Source organism: Pteropus medius, unplaced genomic scaffold (genome assembly GCF_902729225.1).
Source record: "Pteropus medius unplaced genomic scaffold, Ma_sr-lr_union100, whole genome shotgun sequence".
NCBI classification, from domain to species: domain Eukaryota; kingdom Metazoa; phylum Chordata; class Mammalia; order Chiroptera; family Pteropodidae; genus Pteropus; species Pteropus medius.
Window position 1 is genome coordinate 1,474,944 of NW_024352004.1, and position 23,795 is coordinate 1,498,738.

At 35.8% G+C, this 23,795-nt stretch overlaps 1 protein-coding gene and 1 pseudogene across 1 annotated transcript in view; one reads left to right on the top strand and one right to left on the bottom strand.

The window, feature by feature from the left end:
* Positions 1-938: 938 nt before the first annotated feature.
* The window catches only part of LOC120589275 (leucine-rich repeat-containing protein 37A3-like), a 47,307-nt gene continuing 24,450 nt past the window's right edge, over positions 939-23,795 (bottom strand). Inside the window, exons 8-13 of the mRNA XM_039846846.1 lie at positions 18,526-18,597; positions 17,863-17,937; positions 9,198-9,316; positions 5,534-7,347; positions 5,021-5,125; positions 939-992 (exon numbers count right to left, since the gene is read on the bottom strand). Coding sequence (XP_039702780.1) covers positions 939-992; positions 5,021-5,125; positions 5,534-7,347; positions 9,198-9,316; positions 17,863-17,937; positions 18,526-18,597 — 2,239 coding nt within the window. The remainder of the gene's footprint in view (positions 993-5,020; positions 5,126-5,533; positions 7,348-9,197; positions 9,317-17,862; positions 17,938-18,525; positions 18,598-23,795) is intronic.
* Positions 4,056-4,174, top strand: LOC120589308 (uncharacterized; annotated as a pseudogene).

The window sequence follows — 23,795 nt, forward strand, 5'->3', positions numbered from 1 at the left end:
GCTTGAGTCCAACTAGCATAGTTATCTAGCTCACTGACTTTCATTCTGCAGGCTGTCACTGATGAGTGAGTTGTGAAATCAGTTTAATGGTCATGACCAGCACTACAACACAAAATATTCTTTTCGGATACAAACAAAATAGAAAAAAAATCAGAGTGCATAATAAGTTTGTTTTATGTCTATATGGTATGTGTGTACAGAGTTGTGACATAAAATGTAGCTCATAGCCCAAGCACAGTATAATCAATGGAGAAGTCCCCAATGGGAAAGGAACCATCTTCCTTCCAACACTCACTAGCGGTGTGACATGGGGCAAGATATTTTCCTTTTGCCCTTCTCCATTTCCCTATTCTAAAAGGAAGAAACAAACTACTGTCTAAGGTTTCTCCCAGTTAAAACTGGATAAAGGGAACAGAGAGTGGGGGCTTGAAAACCAGTAGGATGAGAAGGGACGTTTTCCTGCTACTTTTCAGAAAGGACTCAAATATTGTGCCTTCCACCAGCTTTGAAGGAGACCAGCCCTCTTACCCCAAATCACATGGCCTTCCCTACCCCTTCCCTGGAGCCTTCGAGGAGGCCTCTGGACTGGCTTGATGCCTACCGCCAGCAGGAACAGGTACAGCCAAAACCTCTCCCTCTCCACTCTCTTTCCTTAAAGGACTAGTGATAGCAGATGCGTCTGTGCCAGTCACATTCTGTCTCAGCTTTGGCTAAGGAGCTGATTTGCCGAATCCAGGTAAAGCATTAGGGTAAATAAGTATTGTTCCTGACTTTGGTGGTTTTCTAATCGTAAAATGAGGAGATTGAAATAGATGAGTTTTAAATTCTCCTCTGGTTCTAAAATTCTACTTTAAAAATTTTTAAATTTTAAATCTTACTCGTCATGCCCTTGCCCCTTGCTTCAGCAGCACATACACTAAAAATTGCCAGACTATTATTTACCTTGAGCTTCCTTCTTTATCTTCCTCTGATGCTGTTCTATGAGAATAAATCTGTTTGGAAGGAAACATGATCATGATTATCCATCACAATGACTACTATTCTCTAAATCTTTATTCATTCCTTGTAATTTTAAGTCTTATCTACCCAGTGAGATGATAACTTTCTTTCTGAGGACAGGCATTCTATCCTGTTCACTAGTCCTTTGACTCTTCCATAGTACTTCACTTAGGACCTTGCATGCAGCTGGCAATGCATTTCATTGACTGTATTGGATAACATTCAACGGATAGATAATTCCTCATAAAAACTCTTCGTAAAAGAAAATAAAAGTATCTACCAGAAACCTAAACAGCAGTGTTGTTTTAAAGTCGAGAACAAGAGTAGGATGTCCTTCACTACTGCTACTCTTCATCGTTGCTGAGGAGATCCTAATCAATTTAATTTAAAAAATGAAGTATTGGAAAGGAAGAGACAAAACATATTTGCATATGAAATGACGGACAACCGAAAAAGCCCAAAAGAATCACTAAAATTTTATTGAAAGTAACATGAGAATTCAGTAAGATGGCTAGATACAAAATCAAGAGCTCAACATGCAAACCTCAACAGCTTTCCTATATACCGCAAACGAAATGTGTATGATCTATGTGATGAAAACATTAAAACTCTACTGAAAGACATTAAGAAATGAATACATGACATGAGATACTGTGTTCCTAGAATGTTATAAAGATTTCAATTCTCTTCAGATTAACCTACAAATCAATGCAATCGATCATATTCAAATCCCAAGACAGTTTTTTAACAAAAACTGGCCAGCTGACATTTGGTAGAAAAAGTATGCAAGAATAGCTATGAAATCTATGAAAAAGAAGATGAAAGAGCAGGGGCTTACCTTACCAGCTATCAAAATATGTTATAAAGCAACTGGAATGATGTAGTATGATACTGATACTGGTACAGGATAAGATAACTGGGTCGATAGAATAGAGTCCAGGTAAAGATCGTATTTTAGATTGGTGAAGAAAGAATGAGCCATTCACTGACAGATTTTAAAACAATTGGATCTCATGAAGGGGAAAAAAGTTAGAGTCCCTTTCCTCAACCACACCAAAAACAAATAAAATAAATTCTAGATCGATTAAAAATGATAAATAACAACAAATATTATGAAAGTACCAAAAGAAAATAACAGAAGCTATTTTCATACCATGAGGTGACAAAAGCCTCGCTAACAAAACCCACACCCCATAAGCCATGAGGAAGGGACAGGCAGATATACTGACAGACTGTCAACATGCTTCCTACTCTTCACAGCCCTGGCCCCCTTCTCCCCTTGATTGTGTCTTCTTCCTATTGATTTACAAAATTCTCTTTCATATTAAATATAATAATCTTTTCAATGGATTTCACTGAATTTCATTGTTTTGAATATCCTCCCGTGTTTTTATCTTTAAGGAGACAGAACAGTGAAGTAAGGAGCACAGGCTTTGCAGTCAGGTGAAACCGAGTTCTGCTACTGGGGCTTTAAGCTGATCTCCTTCATCTATGAAAGAAGGTGGGGATATCATCCTCACAAGATTGTAGGGATTGAATCAGATAATATATAGAAAACTCTTCACCCCTTGCTTGGCATAAACCAGTGCTAAGTTTGCTTTTGGTGTCACAGACAAGGTGATCAAATCTATCAAAGGGTTCTGCCTGTGATATCAGGCTCAGAAAACTCTTATCTACCACAAGACTATAAAAAGATTGCTTCTATTTTCTTCTAATACTTTTATGGGATTTTTTTTTTTTTACATTTATGTAAATACATTTGTTTAAAGGGAGAAACAGAGATCCGTTATTTTCCTCTCACATAGTTAGGAGGCTAATTTATTACCATTTATTTATTTTCTTCTACTGATTAAAGTATTGAAAGGTTCTAAAAGTCTTAGGAACACATGGGTCTGTCAATTGCTGAACTCTGCCTGTTACTTCAAATATATATTAGGTAGTATTACTCCTCATTGTGGAATTGACATAATGCCTCATCTCCCTTCCTTTGAACACCATTACTGTCTACTAGAGTAAAAACAGTACATGGCCCCTGTCCTCAAAAAGCTTATCATCTAAGTGGGTAGAAGAAATAATTAAACCACATAAATAAACACAAATGCAAGGTTAAACTACATAGAAATGAAAAGCAGTATAGGCCTTTATAGGAATTCCAAAAAAGCAAAAGGCCACATGCCACCTGGAGATGGAGAGGGTATTGTCTGAGCAATGGACACTGACTGTCTTCCCAGAGACCTTGGCAAGCTGACGCCATGCTAATCCCCAACTCCTTCCCATTGGGGCAGTCTCACCTTACCAATACCATAGGATTAACCAAAAATCAGAACGCAGACTGTGACCTGACACTGAGAATTACATCTGTTCCACAGACAGCATCTGTCTACATGATCAGGGAATTACGTTCTGTAGAACTAGGCCACTGTGGCACACTAAAGCATAATTAGAAGGCTACTTGGTGAGAAGAGAATTAGAACAGAAGGAACCAATCGAACCCAATGTTTCGTGGAAAGGACTGAGATAGCTGGATCCACGCATCTCCCCAACAGGCACAGCCTGCCTAGTGGGCCTGACTCGCTACACCTGCCTGAGGTGCCATCTCTACTCTTGGGCAATGCCAGGGTGGGCATTACCCATGTTGGTGTCTTCTTCACTTTTTCTATGCTTTTACTACTGACCAACCCTCCTGCAGATAGACACATTTCTCTTTGGCATTTAGTACATTCCATCAGATTTTATTCAATTTTGATAGAACAGGAAGCCATCTGTGTTGTGCTTCATGGTGTGTCGACCTTGGTATTTCTGTCTTGGGGAGCCTTTTAAAAAAACTGTTTACTATATTTTTAAGTTCTCAGGGGGAGGACTTTAAGTTGTTACTATTGCCCCTATTGACAAATCTCACAGAGGTGTGAGGACCAGGAGGGCTGGGGTATTCAGGGAAGGCTTTATGAGGAAAGATGACTTGATTTTATTTTTGAGAGATTCATAGGACTTCCACAGGCAGAGCAAAATAAAAGAATTTTAGATGGGCAAAGGCACAGACAAAAGTAGAAATGGGTGTCTGTGGCCATGCGACCCTGAACGCACCCGATTTCATCTGTTCTTGGAAGCTAAGCAGGGTTGGGCCTGGTTAGTACTTGGATGGGAGACCACCTAGGAATACCAGGTGCCATAGGCACTTAAAAACAAACAAACAAACAAACAAACAAGTGGAAATGGGCATGGTGCGGCTAGGTTGTGGTGAGAGGCTGCCTCGGCTGGAGTGGAAGGAGGGCCGCCATGACAGTGCAAAAGGTAAATAAGGTGAATTACGTTGGAGTGGTAGGTAGAGTCAAGATTGTCAGCTTATTAAATCAGTCTTTTAATGTTAGCACCTGGCCGTTGGGAAAATAAACCATTATGTAATTGAACAAAAGGTACACAGGAAAGCTGCAGGAACAGGTGACTATAAATATGACATGCTTTAGAGTAGCCTGATGCAGGATTTAGGCTGCAGTGCTTTAACTACACCTATTTGCATAATGCCTCACACACTGGAGAAGAAAGCTAAGTAAATCTAATGAATCGACAAGATGACTTTTTATCTTTTCGCCATGTCCTTCCTCCCAGGGTGATATAGCTCCATGAAGATGGAGATTAACTCTCTCTCTCCTCATTTAAGCCAACAAGGAAAGAAATCAGTGATAGAGAGTGACTTGTGTGTATATCAAATCAACGTCATTCTGAGTTGAAGAAATTTTGCTATCGTGTCAACTTTGGCCCATTACATTTAACTTCTCAAAATAGTCCAATGGCTTGTTATTTCAGTTTCAATTCCACAGAGCTCTCAGGGAGAGGGCTTCCTTTAAAAATTCCTGGAATATAATTTGCAATAAAAGAACAAAGCATATCTCAGTCCTCATGACTGAAGAGGAATATCAAGTAGTAGTAGGTGGGAAAATGGCTTTAATTTTCAGTTTGTAGCTTCTGAATCTATTATAAAGACAGAATATATTTTGGAAATCTGAATTAACTGTTGTCTTACCTCAATGAGACAGAAAATTATAATCAAAATCATCACCACTACAGTCACAGATATTGCCAGGATGAGTTTGTTGTTGTAGCCATATCCTGGAACTTCTTTTGTGAGCTAAAAAAATAAAATAAAATAAAGAATAATTTTTTTAAAAAACAAAAAAATGGAAAGGATGAAAACTATTCTTAATCTTATTCTAAAGAATAGCTAACCATTCTTAAACTACTGTCCTAAAACCCTACTCTTTTAGGTGAGCAGCTTATAGGTTCTTAAAGAACAAACCAAATCTAGTGTGTTATACAATCTTATCATTAGCAGTTTCTTCTACCATTTATTTATCTTGTGTGTCAGGTCCTCTTTGTCTACCCTAGGAATAGTGGCACCATTCTCTAAATGAGCAAAGTAGGAGATTGCTGTCTTAGCCAAAGTTACATGGCAAGACAAGACACAGACAAGGCACCCCTGGTCCTTATCCTAAACTGACTTAAAGTCCAGGTTCCAGGTTCCAGGAGCTGTCCTCACCTCGCGTAACTCCTGCCCTCCTTTCTGTTCAGTCTGGGCTTCTGTGCTCTCATTGATATAGTTCTCATTTTTCCACTGATCCGTATCCCACTCTGCCTTGGCCACCTTTACTTCTTGCTGTTCACTGAGAAGCTTCATCAGGAGGCCTGTTCTGGATATGAGCTTGGCACAGGCCAGTTGCACGGTGACCTCAGAGCAGTCCATTTTCAAAGTGCGGATAACATGAGAAATGAGCTTTCTCACATCATTGTTGGGGATGAGGGACCGTAGCTGCTGGTTTAGCTGAGTTTCAAATTGATCACCTGGGGATGAGAAAAATGGAAAAGTGAAGCCTTGGGCTGTGGAGGGTAAATCGGTGCCCACATTGTGGTATTCCCACTGAGTTTCATTGGTTTGTTTAACAGTTGGCATTAAGTTGTCGGCAGTAACAGCAGAATCTGCCGAGGAAACAGTCTCATGGTCAGAGGTTTTAGGGATAATTTCTTCTGGCACAGTAATATTTCCCATAGGAACATTTTCTTCAAAAACAGTTTGTGCAGTTCTGTTTGCTGCAGTCGCATTTTCTGTAGCAGTTTCTGAAAGAGAAAAAAAATCCGGATTTTCCTGAGACGTCAGTTCTTCTGATGATGAAAAAGACTCTCGTGCAGGGGAATTTATGAGGCTCTTCACTACAGAGAACGGGGGTCTCTTGGCAAGCATCAATCGATTGAGTGAACCTTCCTTTCTGAACTTTCGACTCATTTTGGGCTTGGATGTTTTCTGGATCACATGAGAGCGACTTTTATGAAAGAGGTGTTTCTTTCTGGCATGTGAGACTAGTTCGGAAGCCTTCATATTTCTAACTCTAGCATTTGCATTTTCTAAAATAAAAATAGGGTAGCTAAAGTCTTTTGATTTGTTTTTAGCCTGAGGGAGGGATCCTGGATAGGTGGAGTCTGAAGGCCTGCCCATTGAGAATTGTTTCAGGAAAGACGAAACTGCTGCCTTATGTTTGTTTATGAATGAAGGCTCTGTGTTGAAGGAGTTTTCCACCAATTTCCTGGGCCTGTGCACCATGTGAAGATATTCCAGCTCCCTTGGGGATGGCCTCCTGAGTCTTCTTTCTTTGACTGTGTTCTCCACAATTGGCTGGGCATTCTGTTTCCTCCTGAAGCTCTGATCTCCCACTTCTTTGAAGTGCCTTTTCTGTATGCCCCTTGGGTCCTTGAGGACCCTGTTCACTCTCAGCAGCCTTTTCCTGACACTCTGAATCTTTGCTAAGCTGTTTTCTTGTGGCTGGTTAGTTTTCAATTTTTTCTTTCGAAATATTTGGCGTTTAAATTTGGGGCCTAACAGGTTGGAATTTATAAGCATGGCAGTTTTTTCTTTCTTTTTAACCTCATCAATTTTCTCTTGAATTTCTGCATCTAATAAATTTTCCAGAAAATAGAGTTTTTTTAATTTATTTTTGTAAGTTGAATTGTCGGATTCAGGTTTAAGCGAAGGGTCGTTCGTGTTGTTTTTCAAATGACTCAGGGGCATATCTCCATCTTGTACATTTGAAAAAAGGAGTTTAATGAATGGTAATAATATTGATTCTACGTCTTCTAGATTTCCCTCTGAGAAATAAGGCAGTATGTAATTTAGTGCACTAATAACATCACTTTCATCATTAAAGTCTAGCTGCTCGTTCATGGAGCCTGACAAACTGATGCCATTTCTGTCTGAGGATGCCTTCTCTGGTTCAATGATCAGCTCAGTGCTGGTGTTCTTCTTCCGCGCTTGTAATACCTTCATGAATGACCCTTCTGCATTCCCTATGGCTATTTCTTCATCTGTCAAAAAAGAAAAGACCACTTTTGAAAATGAAAGACTGATAGGACAGCTTTTTGTTAGTCTGCAGTCATATATCCCAGTCAAATAAATTAGGAATCAGCAAACTTTTGAGTGCCATTGAGAGAGGAGAAAAATAAACCCAAACTTAAACCTATCTATGATTAGCAGCACAACAAAAGGAGAGAAAGATATATTTTGAAAAAGTGCCTATCTACTGAGAATATTCCATAGTGTGAAATACAGTAATTACATTTAGGATTATTCCATTGGATCCCAAAGGCCAACTGCCTGATACTCAAGAAAAGCCAAGGCTGGAAGACCCCGCTCAGTTAGACTTTCTGCAGATCTACTGTGACCCTTCACACTTATATAGGCTACTCTGTCCTGCTCCTCAGATGCAGAGAGAAAATGAGGCTTCCTCTTTCCACCTCTTCGGCATGCTCGTGTTCTTGGCCCCGTCATAGATGACCACAGCAATACCCACTGCTAACAGCTCCTCATCTGGACATGCCCTTCTCCACTTACCTGCTGATTCCTTTGCTTGGTTCCTGCTCCTGCATATCCCAGCCCCCATAACAGAAGACTCTATACAGAAGAAAACACTAGGTCTACCCTTGCTCTTTGCCTAAATATGGGCAGGCATCTGGGATGTGGGTTAAGAGATTTACCAGGTTGTATGCCAATGTGGCATGTTCAGTAAATCTATAGAATAATACTTGAGGTCCTAAAATGCATAAGGGAAAAAGCAACTTCTGTCAGATGCCTACTTTTCTTTCATTTCATTTCTTATCGTTTCAGCTTTTCTTGGAAAACCATCTACAGCTTCTGACTGCATAAAGGTTGAGTGTACCACTGTATAGCTGGGTTTCTTTCCCAGAAGAATGAAAAGTATTGCTGTTGGTGCTGAAGGTCAGAGGAGGAGGTAAGAATCCTGAGAAAGCAGGAGCATAGGCTTGCGGAGAGCCCCACACTGGAAGCAGGAGATCTAGGCACTAGGCTACAGGACTTAACACTTCTGATCTTGTTTTCACTCACCTATAAAAGGAGATTAAAATGCCTGTTCTGCCTACCTCTGGGGGAGAAGGTAGTAATATAATTGGTAAAAAAAAAAAAATTTGTTTTGAAAAAGGAGCAACACTGTCTTTATATAAGTAGCAAAGTGTTATTATTTATGATGCACCCCAGATCATTGACAGAGACCAGTATTCAAGCTATCTGGGCATGAAAGCACATTTTGGAAGTTATCAAGTCAGTGCCAATGACATTAATATATAGAAAACTACTTAAAAGCACCCAAGGGTTTTGTGGGTAGAAAATCTTGAGCTTCAGAGTTAGTCTGAGAATACGAGAGCCCTCTCATCCATTCGAAAACCTGGGTAGCAGCTTCTGGTGATGGAACCAGAAATTCTCAGGTTCCAAATAAAACTTTTATAAAACAGCATCACTTGTACTCTTTTTATAAAATTACAAAAACAAATCAAATAAAAATGTATCTATATCTGTCTTATAAGTGAAAGGGCACTTGAGACCTAATGCATAGAAAATCAGTTTATAAACTGTGATGCACTATATGAATAAGTTCTCATTTAGACGTAAAGCACCAAGCAGAGAGCACAATGCAAAATATATAGCCATGAATGTTAATTATTTTCCCTTTTCCATTCCTTCCTCTTGTTCTTTAATCTGATTTTTAGCAAGGGAGTTCTTAGAAATTTAGGGAGTCAAACTCTGAATGAATAAAATTAACGCGATTACATTATTAGTTTAAAAATTTATCATCATTGATTAAAAATAAAAAATTAAAACAAATAAAAATTTAAAAATTTATCATCAGGCAATTCAGACTCACCACAATATGAGGTGTTTGTCAGACATTCAGTATCACAATGTAGTTTGACTGTCTTGCAGACAACCTCAATACTGTTTTTAAATTTGCAGAGGCAGCAGGCAATACGAGTAGGTAAGATCCTATAAATGGAAACACAGAGAAATTAGTGGCAAAGGAGTTACTTGAGTAGGTAAAAGAGGTAGGCGAAGGCTACCACAGGGCTATGTAAAAGAGAATTCTTGGGGCATGTGGCCTGCTCAGTTGAGTAGGGACCAGTTGGCCATTTGCTGCTCTTGAATGTTGTAAATAAATAGAGAAGAGGACAAGGATGCTCGACAGAAGGATGGCAGTAGGTATGGTATTCCTAGAACAAAGATGATGAAGATTAGAATTGGATGACACGAATCTGAAATTTAATTCAGAAGTTCTCCTCCCAACCTAAATGTCTCTCTTTGGGTTGAGAATAAATGAGAAGAGAGAAGACTTCTAAGAAGAGGCTGAATAAGTCTCTCACTTATGGAGTCCTTTTCTTAATTCCTAATTATAAGTGGTAAATATATTAGAAATATATATTAGAAATTACTCAGGGCATACAAATTGTTGTGTAGTTAAACATAACAGATTGCATTGGCTAAATGTGGGCAATCTGAACAGTCAAAAGAATGATGATGATAAGGTATAACATAATTAATTTAAAGAAGAGCCCAGAAGTTCATAATGATACTCAAAAAGAAAAGGGGGGGGGCTATTATTTATAAAATAATGCCAGCTAATAAATGTAGAAGGAATGACAGAATTAGAAAAAAGTGCCACTTTGCAACCATTGATGTAATAATTAATTTAGACAAGGATTTACTGATGCACAGTTGGGTAAAAAGCTGAGAGTAGAATCTTCACTGATCTCAAAGTATCATCCCACAGATGATAAAATAAAGAAAAAATAACTTTACAATGGAGAGATCTGGAAAATACCACCTTAATCAAGTGATCAAACTTAGCATTATGGGCCACTTGAAGTGATGAGGTGGGAAGGATGCACCACCTACGCAGTATTCTTCCCAAAAATATTTACCTTGAACATAATCATGAGGATACAGACAAATCCAGATTGTGAGACAAGTTAAAGACAACTGTCTTAGATTCTTCAAAAGTGTCAATGTCAAGATGACCAAAAAAAGAAGTAGAAAAATGTTTTAGACAAAAGGAAACAAAGACATGACATGTGATATCTGATTTTTTATTGGATCCTGAATCAAAACAAAACAGATTTAAAGACTATTATTGGCTTCTGGCCAAGATGGAGCAACTGGGACCAATTTAACTTCCTACCTGAAACAATGAAAAAACCTGACAAAATATATGAAACAACAGTTTTCAAGAAACTGGACCTCAGGCAATGAAGGACAGTAATCCCCAAGAGATGTAAATAAATGAAGTGAGCCCTGTGATTGCTCTAGCTTACTGCTCTGAGTTTATAGGTCATGATGCAGGGAAGAAAAAACCTAGGCAGAGACCGGTGGACTCCCTAAGGAGTATGGGGAAACAAGGTAACTAGAGTTTAAAAAGAAGAGTACTAGAAAGAAAAGAGGTGCACAGACAAGAACCCTGGGGCTATTATGCAGAGGGATCGCTTAAGTATTCAACAAAGTACTGACCAGGAAAACAACCACATTAAAGGATTAGAGACAAGAACAGTTGTATATGACACATGGTTAGGAATAGTACCTGTTCCTACAAACCCGAGATTAAAAACTACAGCGTCTAAATGAAAAGACACTGAATGGGATTAATGGCAGATTAGACACTGTGGAAGAAAAGGTCACTGAATTTAAGGCAGAGCAATAGAAACTATCCAAAATAAAACATGAAGAGAAACAAAAGAAACAATAACAGAGCATCAGTGAGTTGTATAACTTCAAGTGCTTAATATATGTATACTAAGAGTCCATGAAGGAGAGGAAACATAAAAAATTGAAGAAATAATAACCCTCAAATTTCCCAATTGGTAAATACTATAAACTCACAAATCCAAGAAGGTCAATGAACTCCAAGCACAAGAAATATGGACAAAACTAACCAAGGCACATCATAATCAAATTACTCAAAACTAGCAATAAAGGGAAAATCTTAAAAGCAGCCAGAGTGGGGAAAAACACACTATATACAGAGGAACAAAGATAACAACTACAGTAGATTTCTTGTTGGAAACTATGTAAACCAGAACTCAGTAGAGGAACATCTTTAAAGTAGTAAAGGCGGGAAGGGGACCCAACAACAATCAAGCTAGAATTCAATACCCAGATCTTTCAAAAACAGAAGCAAAATAAAGACTCTCAGACATACAAAAGCTGAAAGAATTGACCACTAGTAGATGTGCATTATAAGAAATGCTAAAGAAAGTATTTTTCAGCAGAAGGAAAATGTTACCAGATGGAAATATAGATTATTACAAAGGATTAAAGAATACTGAGATTAGTAATTCCCTAGGTAAATATATAAGATTTTGCTTATTATTTAAATATCTTTAAAGATAATTGTTTAAATGAAAAAATATATAGTATGCTGTTTATAACACAAACAAAAGTAAAATGTATGAAAACAATAGCACAAAGGCCAGGAGGGGAGAAATGGAAGTATATTATTGCAAGGTTCTAATAATATTCATGAAAGTGTATAATATCATTTGAAGATAGACCATAATAAACTAAAGATGTATACTATAAACCATAAAGCAACTGCTAAAATAACAGAACCTGAGTTATAACGAATTAGCTAACAAAGAAAATAAACTACTAAAATGTACTCAATCCAAGAGAGCAGAAAGGAAAAGAGGAAAAAAGAAACAACGACAACAACAACAACAAACCAGGTGGGACAAATAGAAAACAAATAGCAAGACAGAAGATTCAAATGTAATCACATCGATAATTACATTAAATGTAGCTGGTCTAATCACCCTAATTAAAAGAGTTGTCACACTGGATAAAAAAGCAAAAGCTAACTATATGCTGTCTACAAGAACCATCTTCAATAGAAAGATACAAACAGGTTAAAAGGATAAAAACATGCTATGTTAACACTAATCAAAAGAAAGCTGGGGTGGCTCTATTTCTATAAGACAAAGCCAATGTCAAAGCAAAGAATATTTCCAGGGATAAAGGAGGTTATTTCATCAAGGTAAAAAAGTCAATTAATGAAGAAGACATAATCTAAACACTTATATACCTGATAATAGAGCTTCAAAATATATGAAGAAAAAATGAGAATGACAAGGAGAAACAAACAAATCCACAATTGTAGTTGGATATTTTGATATCTCTCTCTTAATGACTGAAAGAACAAGTAGAAAATCAGTAAGGATACCGAAGACGTGAACATTATCAACCTACTTGACCTAATTGACATTTATGGAACACTCCATGCAAAATCAGAAAAATGCACATTTTTTTTTCAAGTGGGCACATAACATTTACCAAAATAGATCATATTCTGTCCTGTTACTAGAATTTATTGACCATAAATCACTCAATAAATTAAAAAGGATATTAGTCATTCAATACATGTTCTCTAACCACAGTGGAATTAAATTAGAAATTAACAAATCTGAAAAAAAATCTCCAAATGTTTGTAAATTAAAAGTAACCCTATGGGTCATAGAAGAAATCAAAAGGGAAATTAGCAACTATTTGGAACTGATTGAAATTGAAATCACAAGATGTCAACATTTGGGATGTTGCGAATGCAGCACTCAGTGCTTCTTCAGTTCTACCTTAAGAAACTTGAAAAAGAAGAGCAAATTAATCACAAATAAAGGAGAAGAAAGGATGTAATAAAGATTAAAGCAGAAATTAATAAAAGGGAAAACAGAGACATGAGTGAAATAAAATGGTTCTTAGAGAAGATTAACAAAATTGACAAATTAGCCAGATTGATCAAGAAAAGACAAGAGAAGACACAGATTATCAAAATTAGTAACAAGCGGGGTGATATTACTATAGTCTACAGATATTAAAGAGATAATAAGAAAATATTATAATCTTTTATGCCAATAAATTCAAGATGAAATGGACAAATTTCTTGAAAGACAGAAACTACTAATGGTTATTCAAGAATAAGTATGTAACTTAAATAGCACTATTAAAGAAATTGAATGTGTAGTTTAAAAACTTCCTGTAAAGAAAGCTTCAAGCCCACAGGTCTTCACTGGTGAATTCTACCAAACATTTAAGGAAGAAATAATGGCATTTCTACACAAACTGTGCCAGAAAATTGAAGACAAGGGACTATTTCACGACTCATGTGTAAAGTCAACTTTCCCCTTATCAAAACTAGTCAAAGATATTACAAGAAAAGAAAACTACAGACCAAAATCTCTCATGAACACAGATGGAAAAATTCTAAATAAAATTTTAGCATATAAAATCCAACAATATATAAAAAGATGATATATCATGGCAAAGCAGGGTTTATCTCAAGAACACGAGGTTGGTTTAACTTTAGAAAATTAATATAATTTACCCAAGTTAATAAACTAAAAAGGAAAAGTCATATGTCATCGCAATAGATGCAGAATCTGACAAAATCTAACACCTATTCCTGATTTAAAAAAAAAAAAACCCTCAGCAAACTAAGAATGGAAGACTTCCTCAATTTCATAAATGACTTCTATAAGAAAACCAACATCATATTTAATCATGAACAACAAAGTGCTTTTTCCCCAAGATCAGGAAAAAGGCAAGGATTTCTGCTCTCATTACTTCTATTCAACATTGTACTGAATGTTCTGGTTAGTGCAATAGGGCAAGAAAAAGAAATAAAAGGTATTCAGAATGAAAAGGAAGAAGTAAAACTATCTTTATTTGCAGATAACTATTATCTGTGTAGGAAACTGGATGGAATGTACAAAAAGGCTACTAAAATAAATGAGTTTATGAAGTTTGCAGGATACAAGTCAATACACAAAAAAATAATCTCTAATATCTAGCAATGAATAATCAGAAATTGAAATTTTAAAAATACTCTTTATAATAGCATCAAAAGTGTAAAACGCTTAGGAATAAATCTGACAAAAGATATATAAGACGTGCACATTGGACATTGCAAACTATTGCTGGGAGAAATTAAGAAAGACCTAAATAAAGAGTGAGATATAATGCGTTCATGGATCAGAAGATTCAGTATTATTAAGATGTCAATTCCCCCCAAACTGATTTATAGATCAAAATCCCAGCAGGCTTTTCTGTAGAAATTGACCACTTAATTCTAAAATTCATATGGAAATGTGAAGCTCCTATAATAACCAAAACAACTTTCAAAAAATAAGCACAAAGTTGGAGGACTAACACCAACTTGATTTCAAAACTTTCGAAGCTACACTTTCAAGACATTGTGATATTGGTATAAAGACAGACAAATAAACCAAAGGAGCAGAGCAGAAAGTCCACGAATAGAGAGATATGGAAAACTGATTTTCAGATTCAAAGGCAGTTCAGGGAGAAAGGGTAGTTTTTCAACAAATAGTGTTGGAACAATTGGATAGCGACATGTTAAAAAGTGAACTTTAGGCCTTTAGAGCCACGCTTCTCTTGCTCAGGCCCGCTTCCACATCTGGAAGTATACTTTCCCTTCTAATAAAACTTTTCTTAGGAAAAAAAAAAAGTGAACTTTAGTGCAAACCATATATAGAAATAAACTCGAATTGGTTAAAAAATCTAAATGTAAAACCTGAAACTATAAAACTTCTAGAAGAAAACATAGGAGAAAACCTTTAGGACCTTGAATTAGGCAAGATTTCTTAGATACAATATCAAAAGCATAATCTATAAAAAAAAACAAGGATAAATTGGACTTTATCGAAATTAAGAATTTTACCCCACAAAAGACACTCTTGAGAGAATGAAAAGATAAGCCACACATGGGAGCAAATACTTAGCAAATTAAATATTGAATATAAGACTTGTTCCCCGAATAAATTCCATTTGTATATAAAGAACCAAAACTTAATAAAAATGTAGATAAAAGATTCAAAGATGTACGATGGCAAATAAGCATAAGATGTTTGATATCATTAATCATTCAGAAATGCCAATTAAAACTACACTGAGATACAACTATACACCTATTAAACTATGTAAAATTAAAGACTGACCATAGCAAGTGCTGGGAAACGTGTGAAGAAAACGAAACTCTCATACACTGCTAGTGGGGATGTAAAATGGTACAACCACTTTGGAAAATAGTTTTTTAAAAACTTAAATATTTACCTACCATATAATCAAGCCATTCCCCTTCCAGGTATTTACCCAAGAGAAATAAAAGTATATATCCATAAAAAGACTATCCGCAAATATTCCTAGCAGCTTTCTTTGTAATAGCTAAAAATTGGAAAAATTCAAATATCTATCAATGGTGAATAAATTGTGGTATTTCCATATAATGGAATACTATTCAGCAATAAAAATAAATGAATTATTGATATACACAACAACATAGATGAATCTCGAAATAATCATACTGGGTGAAAGAAGCCATTTAGAAAAGAATAGATACTGTATGATTCCATTTATATAAAATTCTAGAAAATGCAAACTAATCTATAGCAATAGAAAGCAGATCAATGGTTGCATGGGGATGGGGGAGCACAGGGAGAAATAGGAAGGAAGAATTACAAAGAGACACAAAGAAACTTTTTGAGGTGATAGATATTTTGATTTTGGTGATGGTTTCATGGTACACACACACACACACACACACACACACACACATATATACGTATATATGTATATGTATCTCAACACAAATTATTATATGTCAATTATACCTCAAAAAGCTGTTACAAATGATATAATTGAGACAACTGGGAAAATTTGAATATCAAATCTTTATTATATAATACTACTGTGTAGGAATTTAATTTCTTCAGTGCAGTAATAATAGTATTATAGTTATAGAGAGAAATGATTTTGAATATCCATCCAGAGAGGAAACTGTCTAGCTGACAAGGGAGGGACTGACTGTGGCAGATGCTGTGGGAGGCTGAGGAAGATGAGACTAGGGTAGTGACCAACAGATTTGACAATGTAGTGAAGACAGTCATTAGTAGGCTGACCTGACAAAAGCAATTGGAGCAGAGCCCTTTCTCATACTAATGTAACGTGACACCCTCACCTAGCCTTAGCATAATAGCAAGTTTCCATTAGCCTACCATATTGGAGGGGAGTTGGCACAATTTAAGATGCAGTAAGTTCTGTAACAAATTGTCACAATAGGGCTCTAGAAAAATATTTTTTAACTGCAAAAAAAAAAAAAAAAAAAAAAGAAACCTGACCCTTACTTTATACCACATAAAAAAATTAACCCAAAATGAATTATAGACCTAAATGTAACTAGACAACTTCTGGAAGAAAACCTAGGAGAAAATCTCATAAAAGATTTCTTAGGTAAGACAGACAAAAAAAGCACAAACCACATAAGAAACAAAAAACTGCTAAATACAACCTGAGAGAAGGTATTTACTAAACATAGACCTGAAAGGACTTATATAAAGCACTCTTAAAACTAAGTAATAAGATAAATGCCCAATTGAAAAATGAATTTGAGGGTAGAGGGTTAAAGAAGTACAAATTAGTAGTTGAGAGATGGTCACGGGAATGGCGAGCATGGCTTAGAGAACGCAGTCAGCAGTAAGGTAATGGCTTTGTGTAGAGCCAGAGGGGCGACAGGGTAATAGGGGGGAATTGTTTCATAAACTATATAAATGTCTAACCAATGTACTGTATACTTGAAACTAATAATAAAATAAAATGCTAAAAATGGATTTGAATAGACACTTCATTGAAAAAGATTTTCAGATAGACACTCAACATCATCAGCTATTAGAGAAATGCAAATTAAAACCGCAATGAAATACAAACACACACCTACTACAAAGACTCAATTTTTTTTAAAAACTGAACTATAGGAATTAGGTGAAAATATAGAGCAATTACAACTCTCATATACTGTTGGTAGGAATGCATGACGGTAAAACCACTTTAGAAAACAGTTTAGTAGTTACTTAAAAAGTCATATGCAGTGAGCATATGATGAAGCAATCCCACCCTTAGGTATTTTACCCCAAAGAAATGAAAACATATATTCACACATGTGAGTGATTTTAGCAGCTTTATTCACAATATCCAAAAAACTAGAAAAAACTGAAATATCCCTTAATGGATGACTACATAAACAAACTGGTATAGTCACACAGCCAGAATGTTACTCAGCAATAGAAAAGAATAAACTACTGATAGGTGCGACGACATGGATGAATCCCCAAAGGATCATCCTAAGTGAAAGAAGCCAAACACAAAAGGCTACGCTCTCTATCATTTAATTTATAAGATATTATAGAAAAGGCAAAACTACAGAGACAAAAATCATATTGATGGTCACCAAGGGCTGGAGGTGGGAGGAGGGACTGACTGCAAAGGAATGTGAGGGGCTTTTGCGGGGTGACAGAAGTATTCTACATCTTGAATGTGGTGGTAGCTACATAACTATACATTTTTCAAAATTCACTTAACTTTACACGTAAAAAGGGTGAATTTTATTAAATGAAAATTATACCTCAATAAATCTGACTTAATAATAAAGTAAACCTAAAAAAACAACTAAGTGAAAATAAATGTATAAAAAATCAACTTACAGTTTTTCCAATTCAAGGGTCAACATGAGGATACTTTCAACTGTTGAAAGTGACACTTGTGTTGTTCCCATGTCTCTGAAGAAGAAAGCCCAAACGTGCATGACATAAACCCAAAGACAAAAATTCTATACTTGAAAATACACTTAACAATATGTGATTAGTTCCATTCTGGCTTCTCTGTCAAGCCAGCTCAAGAGATTACTTGCCATAGATAATAATTTCAGAGACCTCTTATTGAAAAAGTTTATTTGCATCATCAAATTAATGACCTTGGTGCTAAAGAGTACAGGTTTGTTTTTTTTTTTAACCATTAACCTACTTTTCATTCTCAGCTGCATCCACTTCTCGATTACTCTTTTTAAAAAATATATAACATACAATTATTCCTCTTTGTTTTCTGGAATAACTGGTATTTCTACATGCATCTACATGTTCCATATCGGTATGTGTTCTTCAACACTGCCTCCTTCCTCTGCTGGCTGTCTCGCCCATGTACATCCTTTCTTAATCATTTTTTTTTTGTGTGCCAATAACTCTTATTCGATAATTCAGTTAAAATTTAAATTATGAATTTTTAGCCAAAATGCAAAATACTTAATCTTTAACAAAAATGAAAAAGAGCATAATTCATCTCATGAGCCATGAGATTGTTGCAATACTTACAAATATTTCAATGCTGGCAATTTAAAAAGATATGAATCTTCAACGGTTATCAGAGGATTACGATTGAGAATTCTGAAAAATGCAATAGAATTAAAGTTATCTGTATTTTAAATAACTGTTATGAAAGTTTATAATCATCTCTTTTGGTACGAAACTTGAGGGTAAAAAAAAAATCATTTTCTGTCTTTACCTATAAATCACCCTTAGAATCCATAAAGCACTCTTCCTTTGGGAGCTACCCAGGTCTCTAGACGATAAAGTAGAAAAGAAAAAGAGAAAAAAAATAGAAAAAAAGTGGATAGCAAAGAAAAAAATATGCTGAAGAACTTTTCAGATTGAAAATCCTAAAAATGACTAAGCTGATAGGAAGCTTCTGCTTTATAGGAAATAATATTTCGAGTGTCCTCCATAATTTAAGGTGCTTTTCTTTCACCTCTAGAAAATTTAAAAATTTCATAGTTTTGAACCACCCTATTAAAGAGAAAAATAGGACCAATTCCTTGCCTTTGGAGCCACAGAAGCGATAAATCTAAGAGGAACTGGTGAAAGCCATACTCTCATGACATACTCCCATGTGTATTCCTGTTTCACAGCCTTCGTGACGTTGTATGTAATCACCTGTTTACTTCTCAGTTTCTTAAACTGTCAGCTCCTCAAGGGCAGGGATAACACTTCATTGTCATTGCTGTCCCTGTGCCTGACATAGTGCCGGACATACATTTACCAGGTATTTAATAAATGTTTATTTAATAGATAAATAACATTTGTTTACATAGCAATCAAATGAACCAATTTGTTTTTCTGACACAAATTTTTATTCCAAATGCTGGAATTGATTTTTTTTCTCAATTCTTTAAACAAGCAAAACAAAATAAAACCAAAAAGAAACAGAAAGAAAGAAAAGAAAATCTGCCTTCACTCAAGAATCATTAGTGTACTTTTGCAAAATATTATAAAGATAACTATCGTAGTTAATATCTGTTGGGCTGCCAGGCATCTGTGACCAGCATTTCACATTTAATCCTTATAATAATCTTATGTGTTAGATATTATTATTACCCCATTTTACAAATGAGGAAACTGAGGCACAGAGAGGTTACATAACTTGTCCTAGGTTCTCAAGCTAGTAAGAAGCAGAGTTGGAATTTAAACTCAGTTCTGACTCCAAAGCTTGTATTGAATCGAAGAAAAGGGGTTTAAAATGACTATTACTTTAATCTTAATTTTAAGACCACCAAATATAGGAATACCTTTTCAAATTTCATCTGGGAGAGCCTCTATGAGAATTACATTTTCTTTTCATTCCTTTCCCTTAATCATCTCTCATGATTAAATATTTAATTAGCCTCCAGTCATTGAGACTTTAGAGATTTAAAACCAGGTTGTAGGCAAATCAGTAAAAATGAGGAAGTAAGAACATCTGAAAATTCATCCCCCAAAAAACAAAATAAATACAACTGGCAAAAATTGTCAGAATCAACTTTTTTAAACTCTGGAATTTAACCAATAGGCTTGCAGCAATCCAGGGAACACTTATTCAAGAAAAACGATTAATTTCTGTAAGAACGGTGATCCGTGTTGCTTTAACTTATCCTAGACCTTTGGCTTCCCACCCCAGTAGAAATCTTGAAAAATAGCCCACATCCCTTGTACTGGCAGAAGCAGAATGGAGCTAGAGTTCCTTCAAAAGCTCATTCCCAAAGAATTGTCATTTTACTTGTCCAGTGGTTCCTTGAATATCTTACTTGAAAGGCTTGCCTTTGATCTGAGAGCTGCCTAGTGCTAAAAGCCTCTCCTTAGGGGGCATTTTTTGAAAACAAATACAGGTAAATGTTTTAAGCAGGGCAGGCGCTGAGGCAATGGGTTAACAGTTGGAGCAAAACACAGCCTAATCAAAAAACTTAAAAGGAAAAGCTGAGATGTCCATAGGCTTTGAAATGCTCCAACATAAGTCTGGGAAACTGGAAGACCATGAGATATACTCCTGGGAATCTAGAAAAAAAAAAAATCAATTAGCACTAATAAATGAGTTTGGCAAGGTTGCAGGACATAAGAGTAGTATGTAAAAATTAGCTGTATTTCTACACACTAGCAATGCAAAAAAATGAAATTAAGAAAACGATTCCATGTATAACAGCATCAAAAAAATAAAAAGAAAAAATAAAAAAAGAAAAATACTTAGGAGAAAATTTAACCAAAGTACATAACTCTTACACTGAAAACTATAAAACGTTGTTGAAAGAAATTATAGAAGTTCTAAATAAATGGAAAGACATGTTGTGTTCATGGATCAGAAGACAATACTGTTAAAATGGTCCCACTCCCCAAATTGATCTATGATTTCAATGCAATCCCTATCAAAATTCCAACTGACTTCTTTCCAGAAACTGATAAGCTAATTCTAAAATCATATGGCAATTCAAGAGACCCAGAATAGCCAAAACAATCTTGATAAAGATGAACAACATTGGGGGACTCACATGTCCTAGTTTCAAAATCCAAATTAAAGCTATAACAATCGGAGTATGGTGCTGGCAGAGGGACAGACACATAAATCAATGGAACAGTATTGACAGTCCAGAAATAAACCCTCACATATACTGTCTATTGATTTTCAACAAGGGTGCCAAAACAATTTCACGTGGAATGAGTAGTATTTTCAATGCTGCTGAGACAACTGTATGTCCACATGCAAAATAACGAAGTTGGCCTCCTCCACTTCATGCCACATATAAAAATTAACTCAAAATTAATTAAATATCTAAATGTAAGGTAAAAGCTAAAACTATAAAACCCTTAGAAGAAAACAAGGGGTAAACTTTTATGACCTTGTATTAGGTGACGGTTACTTATTTATGATACTAAAAGCACAAACCACCAAAAGAAAAGTAGATAAATTGGACTTTACAGTGGGGAAGTAAGGACATCTGAAAATTCATCCCCATTACAAAAATAAAAACTTTCATGCTTCAAAGGACATTATCAAGAAAGTGAAAAGACAACTCATAGAATGGGAGAAAATATTTGCATATCATATATTCGATAAAAGCCTATATCCAGAACTCTTACAACTCAATAAAACAATAAGTAACCAAATTTTAAAATGGGCAAAGGATTTGTAGAGACATTTTTCCAAAGAAGATATACAAATGACCAATAAGTACATGAAAAGATGCTCAATGTCTTAAGTCATTAGGGATATACAAATCAACGCCACAACACTTTACACTCACTAAGATGGCTGTAATCAAACAGACAGACAATAACAAATGTTGGCAAGGATATGGAGAAATTGGAATCCTCATACATTGTTGAAGGGAGTGCAAAATGGTATAGCCACTGTGGAAAAACAATTTGGCAGTTCCTCAAAAAAGTTAAACAGAGTTACTATATGACCAAGCCCTTCCACTCCTAGGTATGCACCCAAGAGAATTAAAAACATATGTTTATACAAACACTTGTACGTGAATGTTTATAGTAGCATTATTCAAAATAGCCAAAAAGTGGAAACCATCCTAATGTCCATTAACTGATGAATGGATAAACAAAACATTGTATATCTATACAATGGCATATTATTCAGCCTTAAAAGGGAATGAAGTATTGATACATGCTACGACATGGATGAACCTTGAAAATAACATACTATGTGAAAGAAGCCAGACACACGAAGGCCACATATTGCATGTTCCATTTATATGAATAAGTAAATTCATAGAGACAGAAAGTACATTAGTAGTTTCCAGGGCCGGAGAGGAGGGGGAGATGGAGACTGACAGCTACCAGGGACCGTATTTCTTTCGGGGGGTGATGGAAACAGCCTGGAATTAGAAAGTGGTGGTTACTGAATACACTAAAAACCAAGGAATCGTATACTTTATAATGCATTTTATGTTATGTGCGTGGATTGTATCACAATTTTTTTAAAAAAAGAACCATGTTGTCATATGTAGAGTACCAGCTGCCAGAAGATCAAACATTTTGGTGGATGGAGAAAAGAGGAGTGAAGACTCAGACTCCCCCATGACCAAGGCTGGAGGAAGTCAGTGGCGAGGCTGGGAGCCACGCAGTTTGTTCTTAACTCGGAACTCTCCTATTCTTCCTATTCTAGCCCATTTATCTAGATTATTTTAGTACCATGAACCTGTTTGATTTGTAACACTAGTTAATTTTCAGTAGGATAATGTGATGAAGAAAAAGAGTGTGAGTGTCGCATGTCTGATTAAGCACAGTTCCTCAAACTTTGAGGCTTTGAATATTATTTGCTTCGAAATAAAATTTTTTGGCATTAAAACCTGTAAGATCACCCGTGGGCTCTCCTCCACCTTTGCATGTTCCCCCATCCACTTTCCCCGCAAGTCATTAAGAATGACTATAAAGCAATATGTAGCTGAAACAATTTAGCAAAGTTCGTCATCCTTCCTCCAAAATTATCTCAGTTCTCCAATCCTACACTCTTTGGTAATAGCTCGCCCATGGCCTTGTCCGCATCAGCTCAGCATTTCCTCTTAACCGGGCAGCCCTTCTTCAACTGAGATTCATATCCTTGCGTTTATCTCTAGTGCAATCGAAATATGGGGCCCCTCTAAATTATCCTATTTCCTCTTCCTGTCTTTAGTACAGTCTTCTTCACTAAGGTTGTACCTGGGCAAAGGAGAGAATGAATGAGAACTGATTCAACAGCTCAAATTTGGGGGGACTCTATAGCAATTGTTTTTTCCACAAACCACAATACAAATGGTTTTAGATTCACAGTGGACATTGCACTAGAGATAATTTACATTTCAGTTCAATTCCCTCATTTTATAGATAAAAGATGTGCTGACTCATACATAGTTCATTGCCTTTTTTATACTCATGGGTTTATCTGAATGGAAATAAAATGTGGCAGCAGTTTTTATTAGCCGTAATAAAACAGAGTCAATGTTTAAGAAATATGGCTCTGACTTTTTAAAATATACCGTGTTTGAAGAGGAAAACTCAACTATTTGTCCATAAGCCTTTTGCTGTAGAACAATGAAACAGATTATAGGTAGCTCAGAAAATAAGGGAACATTTCTTACCTGTTATTTTTTTTTCTCCAAATTCTTCTATACAGGTCCAGACAGATGGGCTACGTTTCCTTTCTATTAACTGAGGAGACAGAGAAGAATTGAGGACTGAAGCATGTCGTCACTGTCCTAAATGTACTGAAATCCTAACAGCTTTAGCTGGAAAAAATGTCCAAAACAGACAGTAAAAATAAATTTAAAATAGGACAAACTGCAAAA